Raw genomic sequence first — 20583 nt, 5'->3', positions numbered from 1 at the left:
TATCTCCGGGATCAATTAGTAGTCAACTGTTTCAATAAAAAGGTTCAAGAAAGACTCCTCTGCTGCAGAAATCCCTCTCTTGAAGAAACTCTAGAATTAGCCAAAGGGATTGAAAGATCTGTAGTTGCACAGAAAGAACTAAATAAAAAAGAAACCTCTATTGAACCTGTTATGGCGATTGGTGCCAAATCCAAAGCTTTTAATCTCAATAAAACTCATGATATAAAAAAACAAAATGTATGCTATAGGTGTGGCTCTTCTACTCATTGGGCCAATGCTAAAAATTGTCCAGCTTTAGGTAAACTTTGTGTCAATTGCAACAAAGTTGGACACTTCTCAAAAATGTGCAAAGTCCCTCGTAAGGTTGCCACCATTGGAAATGTTGAAAATGATTCAAGAGTTCATGACTCTACAGTTTGTTCCATTATATGTACAAAAAAGATTATTTTAGCAGTGGATGCAGAACCTTCTGAAAGTGGTCCGTTTTGTGACATTTCCATAAACAATATTGATTTACAGGTGACAGTGGATTCTGGTTCGCCTGTCACTTTCATCACTGATGTTCTCTTCTTCAAACATTGGAGTCATGTACATCTGAATCCCCCAGATATTCACACCATTGCTTTTGGAGGACACAACATTGATATGTTAGGATTTTTCAACGACTACATTAAATTTCAAGACAGATCTATTTTTACAAAAATTTATGTGGCAAAGAAAGGTTACAACATATTAGGTTGGAGAGATCAAGGTAAATTTGGAATGGTTCTCAGACCGGGCACTTCCTGTCCTATATCGTTAATTGACATTTCGAATCCAGACAATGATCTTCAACAGCTTTTGTCTCTTCATGAACTGCTTTTTCAAGATAAACTCGGTTCAGTACATAATTTTGAACATAAAATTATATTAAAAAAGAATGCTATACCTGTTATTCACAAGGTACGAAATGTACCCCTCTCGATAAGAGATCAACTTAAAATACATCTTGAAAAGCTAGTATCGGAGAAAGTAATTGAACCAATAAATTCTTCAGAGTGGATTTCTCCGATTGTTTTGGCAAAGAAAAAGGATACCAACGACATCAGATTATGCATTGATTTGAGATCGCTAAATAAGAACATTTTAGTTGATTGTTTTCCTCTCCCAAAGATACATGAAATGTTAGCTCAACTGGGTGATGCTAAATTTTTTTCGTGTTTAGATCTTAGATCAGCATACCACCAAATAGAACTGGCAGTGGACTCACGTTCACTGACTGCTTTTAATACTCCTTTTGGTGCTTTTCAATTTTTGAGAATGCCTTTTGGCCTTGCTTCGGCTGCTTCGGTTTTTCAAAAATTGATGTACAATTTATTTGGTGATGTTAAGAATGTTTTAGCATATCAAGATGACATTCTCATCTTTTCCAAAACAAGGGATGAGCATATTGAAATTTTGCGTGATGTTTTGAACACTCTTGAGAAAAATGGGTTTACAGTAAAAAGAGAAAAGTGTAGGTTTCTTCTTAACAACATTGACTATTTAGGCCACCATATTTCGGAATTGGGTATCCAACCTAAATCAGATTTGGTTAAAGCAGTTGTAGACAGCTCCACTCCAGAAAACAAGGATCAGCTTAGATCTTTTCTTGGACTCTGCGAATATTATTCGCGCTTCATAGACAGTTTTTCTTTACAAACGGAGCCTTTAAGGAGACTACTAAAGAAAGATGTAGAATTCACTTGGGATGAAACACATTCTGTAGTTTTTTCTAATTTAAAAAAACTAATTGTGAAAGCTCCTGCTCTTCATTCATTTAGAGATGACATTCAATCTATTCTCACAGTGGATGCTAGTGGTGTTGGTGTGGGTGCTGTACTAACTCAATTGGTGGAAGGTGTTGAACACACCATAGGGTTCGCTTCAAAATCTCTTTCTCGAGCTGAACGCAACTACAGCACTATAGAAAGAGAAGCACTGGCTTGTGTGTGGGCTGCTAGACATTTTGAAACATTTCTTTGGGGGAGGAAGTTCGTTTTAATCACGGATCATAAACCGTTGGTTTTTCTTCTATCTAAAAGTGATCATGACAAACTTAGTCCCAGGTTGGTCAGACTTCTCTCAAAAATGTATGAATTTAATTTTTCAATTAAGCACATTCCTGGAGGTAAAAATACTCGTGCGGATTTTCTTTCTAGATGTCCTTTGTTGGACGAAGCCTCTTCCGTATTGTGTGATGACAATGAATGTGTAGTAGGTTTAATTGATGGATTAGTAGTTTTGGATGGGGCCATTACTTATTCTGAATGGACACAATGCTCTGCGGCAGACAATCTGCAGTGTTTGATTAAGAAATTCATTGTCAAAGGCTGGCCACAGGAAAGAATGTTAAGCGAAGGTTTAAGACCTTTTTATAAAATAAAAGAGGATCTCACTAGTGAAGGTGATATTGTATTGAGGGGGAATCTTTTAATTCCTCCTGCTAAACTAAGGCTTAGGTTAATCAATTTTGCACACCAGGGTCATCTGGGTATGACAGGTACAAAAAAACGTTTGAGATTATTTTATTGGTGGCCTGGGATGGATGTGGAGGTAGAAAATTTTGTAGGTCATTGCAATAGTTGTGCTATGTCTGACAAGTCCCTAAAAGTTCGGAATACACCTCTTCATCCTGTTGACTTCCCGGATGGTCCATGGGAAAAATTAGGCATTGATTTCATAGGGCCAATGTACAATGTTGATTCCAAATTAAGATATGCCTTAGTTGTTGTCGATTATTTTTCAAAATGGGTGGAGTGCAAATTTCTTCCACAACCTTCCACGTTAGCTGTTATTGATTTATTGAAGGATTTATTTCATAGGGAAGGAATTCCTAAGAATTTAATTTCTGATAATGGTGTCCAGTTTAAATCTCATGCTGTTTCACATTTCTTGGAAAATTTAGGCATTAAACATTTGACTGTTGCTCTTTACAGCCCACAAGGTAATGGGATGGTAGAAAGGGTAAATAGAATGATTAAGGAAACTATCCAACTTGCGTCTGTGCAAGGGGATAACATAATTGAGGCTATCCAAGATAGACTTTGGAGTTATCACAACACTCCTCATTCTGTCACTGGTACACCACCTTTTGTTCTTCTCAAGGGACGTTTTGGCTCGTCTAAGTTGTCTCCTTTCTGGGTTTTGGAACAAACAAATTCTTCTGGTAATTTACCAGACATCAACCGTGTCCGTCATTCAGTAGAAATGGCACAATCTAAAATGAAAAGGGTTTATGATGCAAATAAAAAGGTCACAGAACTCCATTTTCAGTCGGGAGATCTAGTTAAAGTTAGAAGACCTTTTGGTTCTAAAAAGGCCAAGTCTAAGTTTTTTCCTACTACCCGCATTGTTAAAGTTTCCAAGAATGCAGTTTTGGTTGAAAATGGGAAATGGTGGAGTAAAAGGAATGTGGTTTTAATAAAGAATAATGTTCAGCATGACCTTAATGGGGAGAATGATATCAATGAACATTTTTCTTCTAATCTACATTTTTCAAAGAGTTCCGTTGGGCAAAGCTGTATAACCAGAAATGACAATGTTGTTACTCATGATGTGGATGTTGGTGAACACATTTGTGAAAATAATGATTCAGATGTTCTGTTTACTGGAAGGGAGGAGAGTTTAGAGCTTCCACATGGAGCTCAAGAAATTAGAGGTAGCTCAAGAGTTATTCGTCTCCCTCATTATTTGAAAGACTATATATTACATTGATGTTTTTTGTAAGCCCAATTTGTTGTTTAGTTATCATTTCAGGTTATATGGCAATTGTTTGTTTGCATCCACCATTTATGGGGTTTTATGTATCATTCCTGTTATTTCTTTAGAGTTTTTATTTTGATTCATTTTCACTGTATTTGGGATCATTTTGTGTTTGATGTTTAAGGGGGAAGATGTGTTGTATTCCATGTTTGGAATACTCTTGTGTTCTGTGCTTCAGGTTCGAGCGTTCAGGTTCGGAGATAGGCAGTTGATGGATATCTCCGGACCTGAGTGCCACGTTCTTCCTGAGGCTGCGTGTTTGGCAAATAAAGAACCTCACTTCTTCATCATCACTAAAATTCCTGTGGTATTTTATATACTGAACCGGATTTAACACGTAGCAACAATCAAACAGCGCTCACGCCGGAGCTTGTCTTTATGGGGCCATGTGTTTAAACACATGGCCCTATAAAGATGAGACAACGTTTGCGACGGGAGGAAAGCAGGCGAGCCCGTCCAAGTGGGCAGTCTGAAAAAGCCAAAGGGAGGCAACATGGAAAACTCTTTTCCAATGGCTGGCCACAGTTTAGCATAAACAGTGACGCCAGCCAATGGAAACAAGCATTGGCATAGCCAATAGGTCTCGCTTTTGGGACCTTATAAGTGTTTAGCCATGCAACAATTGCATAACTAAATACTTATAAGGTCCCAAAAGCGAGACCTACTGGCTATGCCAATGCTGGTTTCTGTTTATTATTGCTCTGTAGTAATGGTGGCACCCGTGCTTTAGCTTGAACATCTCAAGCTAAAGTCGGGTGCCAAGATTGCACGGGCGAGCGCTTGAGCAGAGGCACCATATGGCGTGATTACTGCTGCGCGCGCACCACTCGCGCACATGCACTGCAAGCTGTGGCCGGCGGTAGCATTTTTTAAAACCCTTACTTTAGGTCTCGCCAGACCAGCGCAAGCGCTGGGTCAGCCGAGACCTAATAAGGGGCGGGGCTTACAGCCCTTTACTGAAACACCTCAAAATAATTAAATCTCGCCAAGCAAGCTGCGAATGTAGGCAGCCACGCTAGCCGAGACCTAAAAATGAAAAACAGTGAGTAAATGTATTCAAAAGCTTACCTCAGCATCCTGGGACTTAGCAATGTCGACCAGCGTTTTTGCAGCCGGGTGTACAACGTCCAGAAGTTTCAGAATTGTTGCCCCATCATTGGAAATGGTTGCTTTTCCTATAAGGGATACAGTGAAATATGGTCTTACCTGAATAATAAAGCAAGAGGCGGGTCACAATTTTGACACTATAGGAGGGAAGGAGGGTTCTTGGCAGGGGCTGAGAATAAAAATGAATCTAAGGTGGAGGTGTCAGATTTAACAGCTATTGGAATCCTTACAGGAGGCTCCGAGAATGTTCATTTTAAGACTCCAAAACTCCCTACTAGTCATCCTCGTCACACATTCCCAGCAAGTTACCAATGAAAAAAACCTTTTTAAACAGATTACACAGTACCAGGAGTATGCAAAAGAACCAAAGCAGGCATTGCATTAGCCATGTTTGAAGCACTAAGCCACAAACATCAACCAGGCAAATTGAATATTGGAACATTACTTTAATGTCATGGTCTTCAAACTATTTAATGGCGTGCAATTCTTTGTGTAAAATAATTTCATGAGACCCCAAAACAAACATTTTTATATAATGTAAACTATTGCAAAAGTTTAAGTAATGTATGGTACTGGAGTTTATAACAGTTAGGCAAAATGTATTTCCAGTAATGGTTTTTAATTTTGGACACTAAATATATGCAAAAAACACTGCAAGCAAGGCAAAAAAATTAAATGACAGCACGGGGTACTACAGTGAAGTCTTGAATTAATCTTTCAAAAACAATGTTCTACATTTTTTTCTCCAGTAAATCCCATGAGTGAAATTTAAAAAATAGCATAAGCAATGCAGCCAAAATGTCCATGGGTCTTTAAAGGGTGTCCGGAAAATGTGACAACTGATGGTCATTCTTCCGTTTTATTTTTTCATATTATCAGACAGGGCTGGTAAATGGCTCCATGTCGCATGACACCTCCAGCCAGTACTGGAGCACTTTGTATGCAAGAATGCTTTTACCCAACAGTGCAGTTATTTTCAGTTATCCCTTGTAAAAGTGCAATCAACTACATAACTGCCAGCAAACAACTCACAAACTTGACACCCTTAACGTGTCCAGAGTGTAATCCTACATCAGAAATAAGGAAGTGAAACATGGAGATTGGGTAGGTGGTGCTGGGGAGTGAGGGGGGAGGCCCACCTATGACACCACGTCCCAGCTAAGAAAGAACTGACAACATTTTTAATCATTCATTAAACAGTGAATTTTAATACATCACAACCGTTATGTTTTTCGGTCTTCACCAGTGGCATTCTGTTGGAAAGTGGGTTATTAGTAGTGGCAAATATGCAGCTGCCACTGGCAAGAATGCCACTAACACAGTCTATGGCTCAGAATAGGTCTCAGAAAATTATTACCATGCTCAATCCTGGGTAGCTTGGCTGCGAGCAAGCAGGCTTAACTTAGACAGGTATATAATGCATTTAAAAACACCAATTGAGTAAATAATTAAGACAACACACAAAAATCCAACACCAAGTTATAAAAATAGAAAATATTTTTATCTTGAAAATGACACACAAAACAAAAAAAATGCAATGTAGGGAACCAGAAATAGGAATTTTTAAAGATTAAACATGTTCTCGTGCTTAGAAACCAATAGTGCCACTTCTGGACATTTGGTTGCCTCTGACCGGGACAAAGACAACATTTGAGGCGGATAGTGATGGAGCCCTACTCAGATACAATAAGCGGGAGGACCCAGTCAAGATTTTACCTTTCACACGTATCAACTTTTCTGGAGGATTTCTCACCAGACGTCATGCGGACTCCTCCAGCAGGCCAGATTTGGGGAGGGTTCGCTAGATTGCATTTTTCCGAGAGTCCGATCACCCTCTGGAGCTTTTCCACAAATATTCGCCAAACTTCTGGAACTTCTTCATGAAGTTCCTTTTGGGGGTCCAAAGTGTTTAAAACACAATCCAATGGTCTGGAATCTCTAAGATGGTCCTTGAAAGGTTGGGGCCACAATTTCCACAATGCACCTGGACAACACCCTTTAAAGTCCACTGGATACACTCCAGGCAGGGGACTCTTGTTGGAGTTGATGCAAGTGATCTGTTCACCTGTAGCTTGCAAGGAGCCCACTCTTTATTTCTCTTGAAACAAGGTACATTCAAAAGGGCTGTAGTTCCAGATAATACAGCAGGCTCAGTCAGAATGCAGGGCCTGACGGTGCAAATCAAGTTTCCAGTTTGGCAATCCTTCTCTCAGTTTCAAGCAGCAGAGCGGAGAGGCACTGCCCCTCTCCGATACGTATTCAGTGTTTTCTGGGGTCACAAAGAGTAGCACTCCTGTCCAATGAGGCGTAGGGCAAAACCCTAGAGTAGGGGGCTCCACCCGGTCGATCGTGAGCTACCGGTAGCTCGCCGATACCCTGTGAGTAGCTCATGATGCTTGCTGCTCTATTTAGTAGCCCTTTAGTGTTTGGGCTATTTAGGCTGTTTTCAGGCTCTGTTGCCCGCCCGGACCCAAACCAGCTGCTCAGATTGGCTTTAAGCTTAGCTGGGGCGGGCGGACTTAAGAGGATGACGTTCCTCTGCTTCCTACGTGCAGATCAGCATCTTGTGACTCGTGACCTTCTATAAGGCTGTTTTCAGGCTCTGTTGCCTGCCATCACCCAAACCAGCTGCTCAGATTGGCTTAGAGCTTGGCTGGGGCAGGCTGGGCCGAAGAGGACGACGTTCCTCTCCTTCCCACGTGCAGATCAGATTGTGACAGTCTATGCACCCCCTGCCATTTCCTCACTGACACCGCGCTCATTGTGTGAGTCACGAGTGCGAAGGGTGCAAGTGCGGAGATGCATCAGGCATGGCAGGGCAGAGCATCTGGTTTGCAGGCTGCGCAAGCAGTATAGAACTGCCGGGACCCCCAACATCGGCCCTTTTCAGCAATACTGCCTGCCACCCTATGTTTCACCAGAGCAGCAGGTAAGCCATGGGAGCACACCGAAACTCCATGTTGTCTTACAGAAGCGCTGGTATAATAATTCTGAAGTATTTATTTCCAGTGTAGATGGCACTGAGAGGCAAAAAGCACAACACGTTCCATTTTTTCTGAGAGAGACGTTATTTAATGCAGAGGTCTTCAAACTTTTGTCGGCTGAGCCCCCCCATCTAAACGTTTTTACACGTCGAGTCCCCCCACCCCCCACCACCCCCTGACAAAAAAAATTCTGGAAGCTGGTACTCTGCGTCATTGATGGCCATCCCCTCCTGCAGAGCTCTGGTGATATAGGGCAAATAATATTAAATAAAGTAAGAGTGTTTAGTAAACTGAAGTTTTTGTAGTGCTTGTGCTTATTATAAAGTTCAAATGAAAAGTCTCCAAGAAAACAATAGCCCAAAAAAATTACATTGGTGCTTTATTTTTCACACAAAACACAAAATTTAGGATAAGATTAGTAAAAACACTCCCAAAACACAGGTGAGGGGTGTGCCTGTTTTTCTCCACAGAGACAGTCAATGTGTGGATGGACTCTTGCTTCTGCCATCCTTAGGTTGTGCTCCACTTCCAGTCTTGAGCAGTACCCAGAAACGGGAGTGCTCACAACATTTTGTAATATATTTTTGCTGTTTTATATAGTGCGAACATGACCCTAAGGTATTGGAGCGCCTTACAGGAGCATCTTTTACATTACACAAGCACACATTCATTTTTTGTTAGCACAGGGAGATTAAGTGATTTGCCCAGAATCACAGGATGTTGAGCAGACACCAAGAATGGAACCTGGTTCCACAGCCCCACAGTCTTCAGCTCTGGCTCTTGCGCCACATCCTCGTCCCTATACAAGATTTCAGAAAACGGGGATCCACAAAACATGTTTTCTGACACAATTCAAAAATCTGTGATTATCTGGAGCATGGCCAGGTGTTGCCGTGCCAATAGGAGCCCAGCCACAGTTTTCCAAGAAGGCCTAGGGGACATCTACATCATACACATGTGATATAAGTGATTCAAGAGGATATATACATCTTTATTCTCTAGCAGCATCAAGAGTCAATTTGTTAGCATAGTTGGCTTAGAAAGAAGATCGCCTTAGAAAGCTTCAGAAATAACTGCACAAGAAAGCATTTAAATTTGGTCTACGAAAGAAGTGAGGACAGATGGTAGGCATACTTCACAATATTTCTTATATTAGGCTTGTGTACTCAGCTCCAGGGATTGGAACATGTCAAACAAGCACCAGCGACATTAATCAAGGTCAAATTCATTTTTCGTAAGTCACTGGTAAATTAAGTGATTTTGCCCAGGATCACATGATGTTGAGCCGATGCCAGGACTCGAACCTGGGTCCCCAGAACCAAAGTCAGCACCCATGGCATTATCTCCAAATCCGCTCCTCCTTGAAGCCTCCAATGTTCCCACTAGTAGTGGGACAAAGGGGAAAGGAGCGAAGCTTTAAAAAAATAAAACAAAAAGCTCTTCACTGTTACCTGCCAGAGAACGGAATCTTCAGGAAAGATACAACCATTGAAAATTCCTTGCAGTAAAATGCAGTAGCTGCCAGGGTACAACCCAGGATAACCTTGAGGGGGGAGGATTCAATAGAGGCGAAAAGCAGCAACCAGATGTCAAATTCAGCAACCACGAGGCAAAAGGCAACAGAAGAAGTGCTGTTTCATTAGCAAAGTTTGAAGTATTTTGCAACTTTATGTACACAAAATTTGTGGCACTCCCTGGCATCTCTCCTGCTGTCCCGTTCATTGGAGGAACGTCAGTGCTGACGTCAAAGCAGTGCTATGCTGTAGGAACTACATGCTGATTGGAGATTCTGGATGACTACTCCAATCAGAGAGCCCTAACTCGAGAGGGGGGGGTATGAAAAACAGGCAGCAAATATACTACTGACATGGGAAGCAACCAGGGATGCAACTAGACCCGGATTTCGGGGGGGAAGGGGCTAAGACTCCGAGCCAGGGCTGGCCCAAACACTTGTCGCCCACGGTGCAACAGCCTTTTTGAGAGGCCTTCTCCTCGTTTTCCTCGAGTTCCCTCACTACCAATCGCCAACAATGCACCTCATCTCTCTATAACCCCTTTCTGACCAACATTTCACTTTTTTATAGGGCTACCGTAGTTCACTAACACTAATTTCTGTGATATGCATGATACACGTTCTTTGTAGCAGGCACATTAACCCTCTGCGCTGTGTGGGTGGCAGGAGTGCCCATGTGAGTGCATGGTGAGCGATTCGACAGTGTGAGAGTAGGGTAAGAGGAGTGACTGCAGGGTGCGTGAGGTGACCATTTGGGTGCAGATGTAAGTGCAGAGTGGGACAAATGAATGTATGGTTAGTGATGGGCTTGTTTGGGTGAGATTGCAGAGTGAACAGTGAGGGACAGGTGAGTAAAGTGTCACATGAGCAGGGTGAATAGTGTGCTTGTGTGACTGCAGGGTGAGGTACAAGGTGAACAGCGCAAGAGCCTTGTGTGTGCTGAGTGATCACTGTGAGTGCAGAGAGAGCGGTGTGTTCATGTGACCGCAGGGTAAGTGGAGGGAGAATAATGTGGTTTAATGGTGAGTGGCATAAGTACAGGTTGGTCACTGAGTGCAGGGTGAGCGGGTGGTATGAGTGCATGGTGTTCGGTGTGAGTACATTGTGATCCCTGTGAGTGCAGGGTGAGTGAAAGTGCAGGGTGAGTGTGAAAGTGAAGGGCGAGAATGAGAAGTGAGTTGTCTTAATGCAGGTTGCATTCCCAGATACAGTTGAAGTTATTCAGCATGTTATTGAGGGCTGGCATAGGATTTCAGATATAAGTTACACTATTGCTTTTATGGCATTATTCGGGGTCCAGGGATCGAGGGTGGAGGAAATAATGTGCTCATCCTGCAACAAACTTCCAGTCTTGGGATTAGGGTTGCCAGCTCATTAAATTGATGTCCCAGACCGTACAATTTTCAGCACGTATCTGTGCATACTTTGAACAGAAAGCCTTTTTAATTGTGTTCTAGGGTTGCCTGACTGATCCATGACTGATAATTAAAGGGAACAAAGATTGAAAAGTCACATTACAAATAAACACATACTATTCTATTTATAACCCTATTTAGTGTCAAGACAAGGCCTTTGCAGGTTCTTTAAACAGATGGCTGGCATTTTTCTTTTGGTAACCCAACTTTATATACCTATTCATAAAATGCATTCTCACACTAAGGCAGTAAAACGTAAAATCCAAATTTAAGAATTAGGCAGAGTGGGGGCTCAGGAGGTACTGGAACCAGAAAACAAACAGCCTCTGTAGCCAGTTTACACAAGGTGTATAGCTGGCTACACATAGGAACATGGGTGAAATATGGACACCAATGTTCAGAGTTCATTTAAGTAAGCACCAAGCTCACCTGGGTCAAGTCATTAAATTTTAATGTGATAGACCCATTCTCCTCGCTTCTCTTCTGCCACTTCCTCCGGCTTTCCCTCCCCTCTATCTCCCAGGGAACAGCAGTTATTTACACTAACCCACTATTTCGGTTATCTCGTGAGCCTAACTGTTAACTGGCAACAGGATGAAACAAAAAAAACAACCTCTGATGCACAATTAACAGCACAAGGTGAATATCCACTCCTGGTAGGTAACTGCATCAAAAGAGGTATAAAACAAAGGATTTCGTGGATATTTCTGTGCTGCACTTTTATTTGCCCACTGTAGGGAGTCAAACACTCAGCAGAATATAATACATTTGTGGGTTTAACTGTTGATCTAAGAGCAGTCTACTTCGAAGCTGAGGAACCGGGTTTGAGTCTCGGCAACGACTCAACATCCTGTGATTCTGGGCAAATCACTTAATCTTCCTGTGCCCAACAAAAATGAATGTGCCCGTCTGTAACGCAACTGGTGCTCATGTGAAGCGCTCGAATACATGATATCTTCGGGTCTAGTTTGCGCTATATAAAACTCTAAAAAAATAAATACAAAGATTCAAACAGCGGCCAGGGGCTCTTTACCGGCCTTGCAGTAGGGCCCATGACACACTGGCCACTTTTTTTTTTTTAATGTAGGGAACAGGGATGTGCAGAAGCAGCTTCTTATGAAAGCAGCAATATAAATTGGAATTAATTTGTAATGCCTTTGAACACCTTTGTGTGACTCAGCACATTACAAAACAAGGTCAGTTTGAAAGAAAACAATGTTTGCGCTGCGGTGATGTTCCAAATATGCCCAGTCAATGAACCAGATAGGTATGTGAATATTTATAGAGCTGCTAGGCCAGGCCGTACTTTAGTAGGGCACGCAAAAAGAAGAGCACATTAGTAGTAATTAAGGAATATAAATATAGTGGTCATAAGTTTCACGTAACAGATAAAGATTCCAGCCAGTATCTCCCACCCACCCACCCACCCGGCATTAGGAGTTACCAGGCCTAGAATTGGGGATATGATGCAGGTCTTAGCAGTACCAGATCCACTTCTGTATGTGCCCCCTCTTCTGGACCCCTTTGCGTGCATGTTTTCCTTCTGCTTTGAAGAGGAGAAAAATAAGCAAGCAACAGATTTGGATTTTTCCTGCGTCTTCCTGCACTTTGTAAAAACTAATAGGGCATGAGCCTCTCTGCCCAAGATTACCTTTGTCTGACTTGTAGTGGGCTCCATAGAGCACGGTAAATAAAAGAGCAGTGCATTACAGTTAGATTCAAATCATCATACACTACTCCACATGCTGCAAAATTAGTGAAATTCGGATCTAATCCCAAACTCATCCAAGGGCAGGAGTGTAACTGCACACAGCCGAGCACACATAGCAACACCCCCTCTGCGCTGTAATTGGCAGGCCTTGTTTGTTACATGGATGCTGTCTGAAGATGGCAGGCATTTCCATTTTAAATATTAACTATCTCATCTGCACAGACAATTGGAATTGTAATTAACGCGGTCACCTTGCAGTTGTTCGCGGCACATTATCAACAAACTTGCCGTTTTCTATAGTCTTGGTGGACTGATATAGTAAGTGGGGAGGAGTAAAGTTTATGGCTAAGCCACCCTATGACCTATGGAGAATGTAGCACACAGTTAAGCATTGGCATAGCCAATAGGTCTCGCTTTAGGAACCTTATAAGTATTTAGTTATGCAGCACAATAGCCTTGGTGCAACAACATCAACTGTTCGAGCACCTTTTAGAGCACCCCCAGTTTTTTTTTTTTAAACCACTTAAAGTCCTGCTTTCAGCCCCTCGGGTGTCATTACTTTGTTAATCATTTCCTGTATAAAATTCATGAGACATTTTAGGAAAACAATTAACGAGGTTGATAATGTGCGCTGGTAATAATGGGTGTCTGTTTACATGCAACAACAGCACTTAATGCTTAGTTTCGCCCATCAGATCTACACAGACGTATAGAAATGAAACGCAAAGTCTAAAATAATGTGCCGTGGCTGTCACCAAATGACCGAAACATTTTTCGCTTAGATTAAACAACCATAGTCAGCATCATTCTTCAACATATGCATTAGATAGCGAAACTACCCTAACTGTACCCCTGTTTCATTACCACAGCCATACAGCATATTTATAAGTCCACCGTGTCCCTGTTGTGCTGTTTTCACTTTTTACCCAAATAGCAACGAGTTCTCTAGAGAGTCCTAGTGTTGGGATTTTCCTATTCAGAATCAGAATCAGAATCAGAAACAGCTTTATTCGATTTTTAAGATTCAAAACCATAAAAGCATATATACATCAGATTTCATACATAAAATACAAATTTTCAGAGTTAAAAATAGCAGCATGATAAAGATGAGCTAATTCATAGAAATCCTGAATCTAATAACAGTTTTTAAAAAAGTAGAGACCGAAAAGATAAGAAATTCATCATCTAACATTTGTAGTCTGACCAGAGCCGCTCTACATTGTCTCAGCCCTAACTTTTTCAAGACTGGTCGTAAAATACTTTTTCTAGGTTCCGAGTAAAATTTACAAAAAAGAATACAATGTAGGGAAGTTTGGACAGAAATATGGTCGCAGGGACATGGAGTAAGTTCCTTAAGCCAGCAATTCTTCTCGGGGAATGTAACCATTCTATGGAAGATATCAGCCCTAAAACGGGATAGCAACATACGGGTATAGCAGCTGGGAACTACTTTCAAATATGGTTGTATGCCCTGGTGAGTGATAAGTAGCTGATTGGCCATAACAGAGCTCTTGTGTTTCTCTAACATCCAGCGTGCCTCTGAAAGGAAGTGCAGACAAATTTGCTTGAATTTCCTTCTAGAGAAATTCGTCATGCTTGCTGGAGAGTTAAAGAACTCCGGATGGCCTAGCTCGATAAAAAATTTCCTAACATAATTAAGCCAGGGAATTTTCAATGCTCCATGTAAGACTAGGCAGTCCTTTATTATTTCCCTATTTAGGGCTGTCTCAGTTCCAGACCAGACTTTATGCCACAGCAAGATGGGCTCCAGTTTAATAAGGTCAGCAATGTAGGGCACACCCAGCTCTTGATGACAGGCATAAGCAGAAGTTGACCCTGGGACAGCCAGTAAGTACCGCAGGAAGATGTTTTGACAGGTCTGGATTTGGGTGCTTGAGGTATTAACAATCCCCCAAATTCCTGCACCGTATATTGCAGTAGATACACACTTAGCTCTATAAATATCGAGCAAGACTGGTACCGGGCGGCCTCCGACCTTATTTGAAAAATGTTTGACCGCCCCAATTGTTCGTGAGAAAGCTAGCTTACGGGAATCACCTGCCGCAATCCAAGTTCCCTTACTGTCAAAGGTGATACCTAAGTACGAAAAAGTATTAACAGTCATGATTTTTGTGTTAGATAAAAATGTATTACAACTAAGGCTCTTCTTTTTTGTGCAACACATATTGAATGTTTTGGTTATGTTGATCTTTAGGCCTCTACTACCCATATATTCGGAGAAGCTAGTGGTCGATCTCTGGAGACCTATTTGGGTCCGGGACATAATTACCGCGTCGTCTGCATATAAGAGAATGGGGATAAAGGAGTTGCCAATTTTTGGGTAATCCTGTTTATCTGCCAGGAGGTGAGACGCGACCGAATTAATATATAAGTTAAATAAAAAAGGTGCTAAAATACAGCCTTGTCTCACGCCCTTTTCTATGGAAAATTTGGATGTACAATCCCCCTTTTCCCCATAACGAACCCTCGCGCCCGCCTCCCGATATAGTTCTCTGATAAAAATGAGGAGGTTTGAGTCCACACCCATTTCCTGCATAGTTAGCCAGAGTTTGTTATGGTTGATACAGTCAAAGGCCGAACTCAAATCTACAAATGTAAGAAATAAGTTCTCTTGTTTTGCTTCGACGTACTTGGCTACAAGGAGTGCTAAGTTCAGGCCTTGCTCAATTGTGCCTAGACCTTCCCTAAAGCCATATTGGAATTGGGAGAGAGTGCCTGTGTCGTTCACCCATACTTGTAATTTGTCAAGTATGACTCTCCCCGCTATCTTCATAAGTGAATCAAGTAAAGAGATCGGTCTATAGCATTTTGGTGAACTGCGATCTCCTTTCTTGAAGATAGGCACTACAATGGCTTCCTGCCAGGTCTTTGGGAACCCCGTTTTGTTAAAACTATTAAGAACGTTGGTTAGCAGGGGGGCCCATAACTTGCTATTAGCCTTAAAGACATCTACGGGAACGCCATCCGGCCCCGGGGCCTTACCTGCTGGGCTCTTATTGATGGCTATCATAACTTCCTCCATAGTGAAGTCGATATTTATTGGGTGGAATACTGTGTCCTCATTGCCTGAATTAAAATCCCCTTCTGACTCGACCTGAGAGTCCTTAGTGTAAAGTTCTCGGAAGAAGGACAGCCAGCCTTCTTCCGAGATTGCTATTACAATAGTGTCTGTGGAATCTTTGGAGAAGAATGGAGCATTCACCGCTTTCCAAAATGCAGTATTATTTTTGGAAATACAGGTTTCACGGAGAGTACTCCAAGCTTCCTGTTTGATTTGCTTTTTCCTTTTTTTTACTGCCAGTTGGTACGCAGATCTGGCTGATCTAACTTCAGCCATTACCCTAGGCTCCCTTTTTAATTGTTCCATTAAGTGAGCGTGGGTCTTGCTACACTCTCTATCAAACCATCTCTTAATTTTTTTTGCCCCAGATCGCTGTGGTCTCGTGAGTAACTTTTTAATTTCCTCCGAGATGGCAAGGAGAGCATTATTGACTTTGGGAGGGTCAATGAGCTCTGCAAGACAGATATTAAATTCCTCTTCCTTTGAGCCAATTAGTTTGCCTAGGAAGGCCACTGGTTCCACTTTGTCCCATTTAAGGGTATAGCCATTCTTTTTCACGAGTTCAAGATTGAAGTCGTACAGGGTCTGGGTCTTAGTAACCATGTTCTGTTTACCCAGCATTGTACCAAGGGACATGCTAAGTGGTAGGTGGTCGCTCATTGCTATCTCACATGTTTCAAACTCAAGAATATGGTGAGAGTAGCGTTTGGAGATTAACATAAAGTCAATAGTTGATTTACAGCCCCGTCCAATAAATGTGGGGTTAAAAGAGACTGGTGGGGAGCATAGTTCGTTCGCAAAACCCAGGTCCAGGTAAAAAAGAATCTCATTAAGGTGTTTGCCCAGGGATGTATGTGAAAAGTGTGTCACAGTGATTTCATCCATCTCTCCCAGTCCACATAGGTTGTGATCGCTCAATGGGCATAAGGGGCAATTAAAATCGCCCATCCAGATCACACAGCTATCAGTGCGTTCTTTTTCATCTATGTTTTTAAGGCTCTCAAGTAGTTCTTTATAGGTCAAGGCCCAGGCATCTTTCGGAATATTGTTATAGAGATTAATCAGGTTAATATGTTCGTTACCTCCCAATGTGATATGCAGGATCTGGTAAAAGGTGGAATTAGAGAAAAAGGAGATCTTAGTTTCCTTAAGACAGTTTGAGACATAAGTACAAAGGCCACCTTTATTTCTCCCTCTCAGAGTGAGTACCGCTGGTGTATGGTAAGTACGGTAGCCGTTCATATGAATGGGCTCAACCGTCCAACATTCCTGAAGGCAGACAATCGAAAACTGTTTAATAAAGGAAGCGCAGTTTATGTCGGCTAACCTGGAGTTCAGCCCTGCAACATTCCAGGATAAAAATCCGACTGAATGGCGTGTATCACCCACTGGAGATAAAGTCACTATGGGTGTTGCGCCAGGAGCACCAGGTTTGGTGGATTCGCTACTCGACAGTGAAAGGTGGTCAGTTTTCTCGTTATCCTCCATGTTAATAGGGGAGGATCCTACGTTATTCTTTGAGGAAATTGGCGGTTTTGCGGGCCAGCATTTAGTCACAGGGGTTGATTTATCACCCGCTGTGACTTCCCCCACAGGATCAACAACATTAAAATTTAGGGGTAGTCAATCGACCATGTCCAAACAGCTATACTTATTGGACAGTGGGAAGGCTTCCAACCAGCCTTGTCTATGTATAGGCAGCATGCCTCTTGCCTGGTTTATATGTGTGTTTGCTCTCCCTGCTAATTCCCACTGGTTATTTACTAGATAATGAGGATAAAAGTAATCGAGAGGTAAAGGGGTGATGTTTGTGTTGGGGTCAAAGGATTGTGCGTGCTGGATATATTTTACAGCCTGAGTGTCCCTAAAATTAACAATTATGCAGTCCCCCGGTATGTCTTTACTCCTTCTACCCACCCAACTGACTCTCCGAACAAACAAGATTTTAGTATGAATGTTAGGAGGGAGGGGTCGGTTGAAATTAAGCCAATGGATAATCTTGTTCCTGAGTTCCAGATAAGACTCGTTGGTTTGTCCCTGCAAGGCAGGTACTCCCGCCAGTATAATGACATATGGTGATGATTCTGGGGGAAGGTCTAAGATGGGTAATTTGGGAACAGCATCTTGGACGGGAGCAGGTCTATTTGCTACCTCGTGACTCTCTTGAGGAGTAGGATTGTTGGATTTGTTATTAACTTCCGATGGGTTCTGCAGGGGCTTTACTCCTACATGAAGATTTTGGGGGCCACTTCTGGACGTGGTTTTTTCAGTGCAGGCTGTATTTGGGCAATTGTCCCCTGTAAGATCCAGGTGCTTGTCAATTAAAGGCAAGGCCATGAGAGGAGGGGTTTTCTCTTTTGAGTGACTGGCAGATTTGACGGGAAGAGGGTGTTCATGAAGCTCTCTGAGGAAGTCTGTCCTCAAAGATTTGTTAATTTCTAGACTAGCAGAGGTAGTCTTTTCTAATTTCTGTAGACGCTCCTCAATTTTGGAGAGTCTGTCCAGAATTAGGCGGGTTGAATTTTCAAACACCTCTATTATTTTAGCCTGGAACCCGACATCTAGTTGCCTGGACTTATCTGAGGTGACTTCAATCAGAGGGTGTTCAGCAGCGCCCAGGGTAAATTTAGAGGCAGGTGTTTTGTTTTTATTTTTTGACCCTCTTGTTTGTCTCCCCCCTTTTGTTTGCGGGGCAACCTTGGTTTTCGGTTTTGCTCCTAGATTTGAGGGAGGGGAGGAAGAAAGTGAGGTAGCCTCATTTATTACATGTAGTTGTGCGCGGGTAGAAACACCTTCAATTTGATTTTTAGCGGCCGGTGCCGTAGTAGTCATAGGTGTAGTTATCCTATTAGAATCGCCGCGCCCATTGCTGTTACTGCCAACAGTTAATTCCATACTGAGGTCGGCACTATCATTATCGCTGGACAAACATTCAGTTAGTATGGGGATAGTAGTAGTTACCCCTGGTGTGACTGATGAGGCGATTTTCCCTAGAGATGAACGTTTGGTTGTAAAGGGGTCAAACGATAGACGACGCTCAGTAAGGTCTATCTCTCGCTCTAGGATGGTTGCAGCTCTAACAATGAAGTTGTCCAGGGTCCCTGCCATGGATGTGCTAGCGGTGGGAATTTTATTTTTGGACATTGTTCCCGCCTGAGAGGATGAGGGGGACTCAATCTCGTACACTTACTGAAATATAAGGGGGGGTGGCCCAGCCCAGTGTCTCCAGTCTCGAACGGCCTCAAACGGCCCAGTCTTAGCCCGGGCTGCGTCCCGCGCTGCGGGAGTAGAATGTTGTTATCAAGCCTCAGGAGGGCGGGTGGGGGGCGGGGCAGCAGGGAGAGCGGACCGGAAGCTCGTTGACGGTCTGGCAGGGACTTCTGGGCAATGAAGTCCCCGCACGCTCGCAGCCCCGCTGCAGCCACACACCAACCGCAGGTTTCCCTCCTCCGGACACCTCCCAATCGTTGTCTGTGAACCGCTCCTCAAAAACGGGCGAAGGGGCACCCGCGAAGCGGGTGCGCCGAGTAGTTGATGGGCGACAGGTAAGCTCCTCCGTGGATATCCCTTTGTGCAAAAACAGCAAGATGACCCACTTGGATTGTGGCAATGAGGTGTTTTTAAGCCTCAGGAGGGCGGGTGGGGGGCGGGGCAGCAGGGAGAGCGGACCGGAAGCTCGTTGACGGTCTGGCAGGGACTTCTGGGCAATGAAGTCCCCGCACGCTCGCAGCCCCGCTGCAGCCACACACCAACCGCAGGTTTCCCTCCTCCGGACACCTCCCAATCGTTGTCTGTGAACCGCTCCTCAAAAACGGGCGAAGGGGCACCCGCGAAGCGGGTGCGCCGAGTAGTTGATGGGCGACAGGTAAGCTCCTCCGTGGATATCCCTTTGTGCAAAAACAGCAAGATGACCCACTTGGATTGTGGCAATGAGGTGTTTTTAAGCCTCAGGAGGGCGGGTGGGGGGCGGGGCAGCAGGGAGAGCGGACCGGAAGCTCGTTGACGGTCTGGCAGGGACTTCTGGGCAATGAAGTCCCCGCACGCTCGCAGCCCCGCTGCAGCCACACACCAACCGCAGGTTTCCCTCCTCCGGACACCTCCCAATCGTTGTCTGTGAACCGCTCCTCAAAAACGGGCGAAGGGGCACCCGCGAAGCGGGTGCGCCGAGTAGTTGATGGGCGACAGGTAAGCTCCTCCGTGGATATCCCTTTGTGCAAAAACAGCAAGATGACCCTATTCAGTTTGCCTACATGCCACCACAGACGGCTGGGGTGCTATGTTTTGATAGAAGAAGCAGAGCATGGCTCACTTAGAACGGGGGTATATCTTCCAGAACAATGGGGCGGTCACTTCCGTTGCCTCGGCGGTAGCAGATTCTTTGAGAATAGGTGTGCCCTGTTTTTCTGGGCCGGCCACTTCTTCTAACCCTGGGTTCTTCAATCTGTGGGGAGTGCCCCTGTTAGACTTGGGGGTCTCTAGTTGGCACAGGTATGCACTTGTGACAAATGGGGACCCTCTCCTCTAGTCAGGGTAAGGGGGAACAGTCCTAAAATAACCCCTGCTCACCCCCTTGGTAGCTTGGCACGAGCAGACAGGCTTATCTCAGAGGCAGTGTGTAAAGCATTGGTGAACACATACAGTAACAAAGTGACAACACTACAAATGGACACCACACAGGTTTTATATCAAAAATAAATATTCTTTATATAGAGATTTACCATAAGACCATTAAACGACAAAAACACGCAATACTGTTACTTTAGATGGTAGGATTTGGCTTAGTTCTCTTAAGTTCTTAAATGCGACACTTTAAGTCAATGTACCTTTTAGATGCGACACGCAGGGCAACGAAAGTGTTGCAACGAGGTTGATGCGATGAAGATTTTGGTGGAAAGAAATAAAGACGTGAAGATCTTGCAGATGCGGCACGCTTCTCCGATGTTGCGAGAAGAGTAGACGCTTCAGCTGCAGCGGCGACACTTTACGCG

The 20583-nt window shown here is 43.4% G+C and overlaps 1 protein-coding gene across 1 annotated transcript in view; it reads right to left on the bottom strand.

Annotated features, from left to right (window-relative positions):
• Positions 1-20583, bottom strand: part of CCT7 (chaperonin containing TCP1 subunit 7) — a 144796-nt gene that overhangs the window by 80978 nt on the left and 43235 nt on the right. The window contains exon 3 of the mRNA XM_085642772.1: positions 4852-4958. Within this exon, the coding sequence (XP_085498898.1) occupies positions 4852-4958 (107 nt within the window). The remainder of the gene's footprint in view (positions 1-4851; positions 4959-20583) is intronic.

This window comes from Triturus cristatus, chromosome 2_2 (assembly GCF_964204655.1).
Source record: "Triturus cristatus chromosome 2_2, aTriCri1.1, whole genome shotgun sequence".
NCBI classification, from domain to species: Eukaryota; Metazoa; Chordata; class Amphibia; order Caudata; family Salamandridae; genus Triturus; species Triturus cristatus.
Note: the sequence above shows the minus strand (reverse complement) of the source record. Positions and strands in the feature narration are given on the sequence as shown.